The 7,610-nt window shown below is 47.8% G+C and overlaps 1 protein-coding gene across 1 annotated transcript; it reads right to left on the reverse strand.

Annotated features, from left to right (window-relative positions):
- Positions 1-1,231: 1,231 nt before the first annotated feature.
- On the reverse strand, positions 1,232-6,666 carry LOC138804771 (5-hydroxytryptamine receptor 1A). The gene has a single exon (XM_069989197.1). It carries the CDS (start codon positions 6,444-6,446, stop codon positions 5,178-5,180), a length of 1,269 nt encoding a protein of 422 aa, XP_069845298.1. The 5' UTR covers positions 6,447-6,666; the 3' UTR covers positions 1,232-5,177.
- Positions 6,667-7,610: the final 944 nt, after the last annotated feature.

Here is a 7,610-nt window from a genome sequence, read left to right on the forward strand (position 1 = left end):
ACAATGCAAATATTCTACTGTCACTAAAAGTATGTAATTGGTATTTCTGGAGCAGATTTGGAGGTCCTGGTAGGGAAACAAAGCTAGTATACCTTTGACCAAAGAATGGTCATTTTCTTTACGAAAGATTATATACTTTGGCTAAGAAATCAGTTTTGAAAGGGTTACATTAAAGAGTAGTAGGGAGAAAAGGAGGATATCTACCTACCTAAGATCAGCCAAATCAATCCTGGCAATCAATCTGGTGATACATGTCACAGACAGATCACCCTAATGAGTGATCTTCTAATGGGCTACTAAGATCTGCTCTTCCCCACTTCAAATTTAGATGTGCTGTGAAAAATAATTGTCCAGATTGAAAAATTACTTGAGTGTAAATTACTTTGTCTTGTACCTTCTGTTCTCACTTCTGCTCTTACTATATTTAAAACATATTCCTCTTACTTAGTTTCCCCATTCCTCCTTCCTTTAGCTTCAGACCATAGACTCTCCTTCCTCCTGACCCCTTTAGGTTGATCCAACACATGGAAACTTTATGTGTACATCTTTCTCTATGTTTATTCCTTGCATATTAACCCAGGTTGTTAGCATCTAGCAATCCAAACAAAAATTCCATCACAGGCACTCACTTACCAGAAAATACGTTTTTTGTTACCTCCTCAAGCATGCCTGCCTATTGAGCCCACCCCTCACCTACCCAGACATCAGTCCCGGATGTTCTATCCAGGTTTCCCTGCCTACTCTTCCCAACTCATCCCAGGCAAGAGTAGTCTTTGTCCTCTGACTGACTATGGAACCAAATTTCTGCGATCCATCTTTAGGTAGCACTTTTATTCTGCAAAAAGTAGTTACTTAGGCTTAATAGATTATTCATGCATACCTATTAGTACTAATAGGTTGAAAACTCCACCAGAGTGACAGTATTTCATATTATTTTTAAGTTCAATTGGTATGTTGGTATTTTAATATTATCAAACAGTAGCGAGTCTTGATAGTCACACTGGCAGTGGCTGCTAACAATCCCCTCTCTTAGTTGTGGTGTTGACAGAGGCCTCCAGAAGGCCTGTAGGAAACAGCAAGCCAGGGTCCCCGAGGAAGAAGAAAAGCCAGAGGAGAAACACGGGCAACAAAAAGGGATACTCTGATTCCTAAAGAGATATGGGGTTACCTTTACATAAAACTTTTCAAATAAGAAACCTCACAGACTTGTCATTCTTTCAGTCCTCTTGATTTTACTTTACACTATTGAGATAATGTGTATACATTAACATGTATATGTCTCTATACATATATTACCTGAATCAACTTATGCTTGTTCTCTGCTATGGCCATAATTGCACTGACCTTGGTTTGCCCTTGAGATTTAATGGAGCTTTTATTATCCTCTAGCCATTGTTCTGACACCAGAAAGCAGTAGGTTTAACAAACATAATAGAAACAAGAAGTGTTACTGATGATTCCAGTAAAAAAATAAAAGGTAAATTAAGAATTATTTTAACAGATGCTCTATAACAGATGAGTAGATCAAGAAAATGTGATAGATGTATACAATGGAATTTTACTTATCTATTAGAACATTACTGTGTCATTTGCAGGGAAATGAATGGACCTGGGGGGAAATTATGTTAAGTGAAGTAAGTCAGACTCAGAGAAAGAAATAGCACATGTTTTCTCTCATATGTGGAAGCTAGATCTAAAGTACAAACATGCACGATAATAACATATACAGGGCTGTATGCATGAACACACAAACTGACTAATGGGTAGCATACTTTGGGGAGAAATCCAAAGGTGTAACTTTTCTGAATAAGTAATTAACTGTTTACTCAAATAAACAGAAACATAGGAAGCAGAAACATATTTGGGGAGGGCAATGAGTGGGGGACCAGAAGTAGAGCGAGAACAGGTGAGCAAATGCAGTCATTATATTCAATGTACATTACGTAAAGAGTGAACTATGTAACAGTAGAGTAGGGCTAGAAAGGGGAATAATGGGGAAGAACAATGAAAGGGGTAACATTGATCAAGGTACACTATACTTATAACCTGACTTATAGAGCTGTAATCTCTTCATACAACCACTTAATAATAAAAATTTTAAAAAGAATTACTTTTCACATAGTGAGAATCCATACGTCCAGAACCCCATTCTCAAATGAGACCAGCAAGAAAATATTTCTGAAGTGACAAAATCCTACACACTGAGGTGTTCCCTACTGAAACCATTTTTTCCAGCCAGCTGTTAGAGGGGATAGAATGTTACAGCCAAGCTAGGCCTACTGCTTTTCAAAGGTGGTGTGGGCCTAAGTTGCTCCCAGTAAATGCTGTATTTCTCCTTGGCATGTTTTCTTGCCTTGCCACAGTAATTAGACAGATGCCTAAAGCGAATTTTGCAGGGAACTAGATACACATAAGGAACATCCTACACTATAGGATGATTTTGTTCTTTAAGACTAATTTTGATTTTTAAGAAATAAATTAGAGGATGAATTTGGGTGTTGAAAACTAAATATTTGTAAACTATTTTCTCTTAATATTTCTGTGTGTCAGACCCCTTACATGTATAGCAGGATCTTCTCCTAATACTACATTTTACCTTTTTAAAAAAAATTATGCCTAAATATAGTCAGACACATTCAGATTCTGATAAAAGAAAGATACATGACTTACTTATATAAGTTTATTGTAGCATTGCCATTGTTAAAGTCCTTTATTGTGACAGTGGAAAGTGAAGGCCAATTTCGATGCATAAATAGTTTACCTTAATACAAGTTACTTTAAATAAAAAGGCTGAGGAGGGGTTCTCTTGAATTTATTTCTCTAGTTTCTTGGTTGCTTCGCAATATTACCACTGGATTTCCCTTCTCCATCTTGGGTAAATCCTCCAAAACAACAACAAATTTCCCAAAAAGTGTCCATACAATTTCCAATGTAATACTGCTAAAGGCATACTACAGAGGATTGAATTTAGGACATTATAATAATTTTTCAAATAGTTTAGTAAGTTTCATTGATTGTATAATTCTAGTTCGATTATTGTAAGCCAAAATGCAATTGAAACTTCAAGTGAATGCTACTTGTACTGGACTAGTCTACCTTATCTTCACAGAGCTCCCTAACAGTCTTACCTGTGTCTAAAAAAATCATCTTCAAAGTTACTTAATGGGATATGTTATAAAGAAAAAAAAACTACACCCACCACATGGAGGCTTTGTTCAGTTTGGCAAATAGCATGTAATGGCTTCCAGTGACACAGCCAACCTTCGGCCTTCTTTTTATAAACACAAACGACTATTTCATTGGCAACTTCTGCAATCTGTAAAAATGTAACACAGTTCTCAAAATAGCAGATGAAATCATTCAAATGGTACAGTTGAAGGGAGACGAACTTAAGAATCGCCAAGTTGGTGGCATTACTGGGAAATGAAACTTATTCATCCGAAAATAAGAGGTTAGACTCTAACTCCGACAAATCTCAATTCTCCATCAAGTTTGGAAATTTACATTCAAGCGCAGCACCAGAATTACTTCCCTTTCCGGGGACAGCAAAAATTCTAACAGGCTTCTCAGATGAAAGAAAAAAAAAATGTGGGAGAAAAAGCTTGAAGCATTCCACAAATTCAAAGGACACACACCACACAGTTTCCTCCTGTAGAACTGGCGTTTTAAGGCCAGGAAACAGTTTAACTCGAAGATTCTCAAACTCTGCAGAGACAGCACCCCCAGATTTGCCCTTTGGGATCCCACTTCTTAAAAGTCTATGCCTTTGAGATTTTAGAAAGTGCTAACCTAATGGGACCAGGCGTTTGAAAGCCCAGCATCCCTGCTTGGAAATGGAAATTCTGCTAATGTGTGTGCTGGATGTCCTTTGGAACAAACCCAAGTCCTGTTGGGAGGGGACAAGAGACAGCATTAAGAGGGAAAAGTCTGAAACCCATGGATCAAGTTGCCATTTCAAGTTCCACTGGGAAAGCTGCGGGAGTCTGGTTCTGGGAGCCTGGAAGTCGTCTTCCTTTTTGCCCCAGTCTCGCTTTCCCATCCCGTAGCACCCACAGCTTTCTTGATCTCTCTAGTTGGCAAGAGCTTGGTAGAATCCAGGGCTACCAGCTTGGCAAACCGCAAAGGGGCATCCCGGGCCATGAGCCGGGGTGACCCAGTCTGCGAAAACCTGGGCTACCTGGCGGTACGCGGGGCGGGACCGCATTAGAAGCGGCGGGGTGCGCAGATCCCAAGCTTTTCCTGTTTCTGGCGCGCGCTGTGCAGCTGTCGGGCGCCTCCCGCAGTAGCTTAGTGGCGACACCAGGCCTTACAGACGCTCCTGCAACCTACACAACCCCCAGGCCGCTCTCCCACAGTCTGATTGTCAGTTTCTTTGGTGAGTGCTGACAACAAGGCGGCGGGAGCAGACGAAATGGTCCTGGGTCCCTTCTGTCCCGCCTGCTAGCCACTCGTTTTGAGTCCAAGGAAACCCAGCGAGAAGGGACTGTGCACGGGGGGAGTTAGTCTGCGAGTCCGCGCAGGGAGATGGAAATTCTTGGCGCCGCTGGCACCCAGCGAAGTCCGGCCGAGCGCTTTGCCCAGGCTACTTCGGGAGGGCAACGGGGGAAAGCAGGGTGAGAGCCAACAAAAACGGACGTTTACAAGGCGGGAGGGACGGAACAAAGTCCTGACCCTCCAAGTCAAACCTGTGAACTGGCGTCTCAGGGACCCGGGTTGGGGGTGAGTGGGGAGGAGCCTTAGTGGGTGCGTGGCTGTGTGCACAGTTGATTTGGGGATCTGGGTTTTTCTGCCTCGGTTCTCTGAGGTTTAAACTTCCACCGCGGAAATCTGGGGTACGGAAGAGCGAGACCGGAACTGCTGGGATCACAACTGGTGCGTGGCCAAAGTGTGAGCATAAAGTGGCTTCTCTGACGCTGGAAATGTTTGGCCCCGGGGAATGCACAGCCGCGCCCTCCCGTGGCGCACGGGGGTCGAAGAAGAAGAGGAGGGGAGATCTGCAAGGTGTGCGCGCAAGTTGACAGAGTCAGAGGGAAAGTAGTGAGTTGGCCTAAGCTTGGATTCCGGAGGGCTGCTGGGGTGCAGACGGAAAGGGGGACCTCCCCCCCACTCCCTGATCCTGTTGGCCCCTCCTCGCCTGCTCCACCTCCTCCTCCTCCACCACCACCGTGCTGAAATCATCACCGGCGGCAGAACTTGCACTTGATGATCTTCTTAAAGGCATTTTGGAAGTCCTTGTTGAAGTAGGCGTAAATGATGGGGTTGAGCAGAGAGTTGGCGTAGCCCAGCCAGTTGATGATGGCGCCCAGCAGCTCGGGCATGTGGCAGCTGTTCTCACAGAAGGGCAGGACCAGGGCCACGATGAAAAAGGGCAGCCAGCAGAGGATGAAGGTGCCCATGATGATGCCCAGCGTCTTCACCGTCTTCCTCTCGCGGGCCAGGGCCATCTTGCGCTTTGCCTCGGCGTTCCGCTCGTTTTTCCTCTCGAAGGCGGCGAGGGCCCCGGGGGCGGCAGCCGCCTCCCTGGGCAGCGGCAGGTGCTCTTTGGAGCTGCCCACTCGGTGCACCTCGATCTCCTCCACAGCGGCGCCATCGTCGCCCGGCCTCACGGCGCCGTTGGCGCAAGGAGCCCCCGGCGCCTGGGGCTCCACGCCCGGCCTCCAGTCTCGGCTACCTGGCTGTCCGTTCACGCTCTTCTTGTGTGGCAGGGCGGGCGACGTCCCAAGACGAGGCTCGGCTCTCTTCTTCTCCACCTTCTTGACCGTCTTGCGGATGCGAAAGCGCGCCGCTCTGAAGATGCGCCCGTAGAGCACCAGCATGAGCAGCAGCGGGATGTAGAAAGCGCCGAAAGTCGAGTAGATCGTGTAGCCGTGGTCCTTGCTGATGGTGCACGCGTCGGGGTCCGAGCGGTCTTCCGGGGTGCGCCAGCCCAGCATGGGCGGGATGGAGATGAGGAAGCCAATGAGCCAAGTGAGCGAGATGAGCGCGGCGGCGCGCCGCGGCGTCCTCTTGTTCACGTAGTCGATGGGGTCAGTGATCGCCCAGTACCTGTCGAGCGCAATGGCGCACAGGTGCAGAATGGACGAAGTGCAGCACAGCACATCCAGGGCGATAAACAGGTCGCAGGTGACTTGGCCCAGCGTCCACTTGTTGAGCACCTGGTACAGAGCGGCCATGGGCAGCACCAGCACTGACACCATGAGGTCGGTGACCGCCAACGAGCCGATGAGATAGTTGGCCACATTCTGGAGGGAACGCTCTAGGGCGATGGCAGCCACCACGCACGCATTGCCCAGGACCGCGCAGAAAATGAGCGTGCCCAACAGCAGCGAGGTGATCACTTGGTAGCCGAAGGTCACGTCGGAGATGCCAGTAGCGTTGCCGCCGGTCCCGAAGGGCACCTGGGACGACGTGGTATTGTTGCCCTGACCGAGGCTGAGCGCATCCATGCCTGCCTGCGCTCCCGGCGGGGGAGGGGGAGGGGGGACAGCGCAGCAGAGTCTCTCCCTCGCCCCTCCCCCCCCCGGGGTCTTCCTCCTCGGGTCGGGAATTTCAGTGGGGAGGGGAGGCTGGGACTCAGGCAGGAAGTTCTTACTGCTTTGGCGAAGGCATCTGGCAGGAGTAGCTTCTTAGGACCCGAGCTCCCTTGGCTCCCGAGGTCCAGGGCGCTCAGAGGCTCCGGCTAGAAAACTGAAGGTAGCTTGAGATCCGCTCCCAAATCTCTGGGTGGCAAAGTGGAGGCTGTGATGTCTGCCTCTCGCTGTCCATTTTACTTTGCCGCTGCCCAACTAAGATGCCAGAGCCAGAGTCTCCCTCACTAAAACAAAAAACAAAAACAAACCAACAAAACCCACTCTCCAATCCCACGAAGTGTCTGGACTAGAGAAAGCCCATCCTCCACGCTCCTTCTGTGGCCTCTTCTTACTGCCCTCCCTACCTCCCTACCTCTCCTTCACTCTCCCTCCTGTTTTTCTCTTCGGATCTCCCTCCCTGCTTCATGCCACTAGCCGTCCCTTTCAGTAGCCTTCTTCTTGCTCAGCACCCTTTCTGCATTTCTCTAAGTGTTGCTCCAACAGCCACTCTCCCTTCCTCCCACGCTAACCTTCCTCTCCCAGCACTTCCCCAACCCCGAGTGTCTCCTTCCTCTAGGTCCCCGCCCTCCTCTCCTTCAAGCCCAGCTTCTTTACATTCCAGTCCCTTTTTGTTGACAGACTCAGCACACACACACACACACACACACACACACACACACACACACACACACGCACACAATCTGCAGGTCTGACCAATGTTGTTACAAATAAAAGCCTCCTCCCACCCAGCCCAACTCGTGGGAGATTATTTAAAAAACAACAACAACTCTCCTAACTTCCCATGGTTTTGTATTTCTGTCAAATTCTTAGTCAGCATCCCAGAGTGGCAATAGGAAATGAAAAAAGGAGACACATGGAGCCCAACTGGAAAACTGGACAGCTTTAGGTCAGTCTGTACATTACTGTTAATTGGTGGCCAGAGATGGATTTTGTGTGCTTCAGCCCTATGTGTGTTTCCTCATTGAACAGTCAGCCCATCTTCATGCTCTGGGACGAGGGAGTGTGGAAGGGTGTTGCCGA

Source organism: Dipodomys merriami, unplaced genomic scaffold (assembly GCF_024711535.1).
Source record: "Dipodomys merriami isolate MVZ:Mamm:240054 unplaced genomic scaffold, mDipMer1.0.p SCAF_372, whole genome shotgun sequence".
In the NCBI taxonomy this organism is placed as follows: domain Eukaryota; kingdom Metazoa; phylum Chordata; class Mammalia; order Rodentia; family Heteromyidae; genus Dipodomys; species Dipodomys merriami.

Excerpts from the sequence above, each read along its gene's own strand:
- LOC138804771 (XM_069989197.1), bottom strand. The coding sequence starts at position 6,446 with ATGGATGCGCTCAGCCTCGGTCAGGGCAACAATACCACGTCGTCCCAG.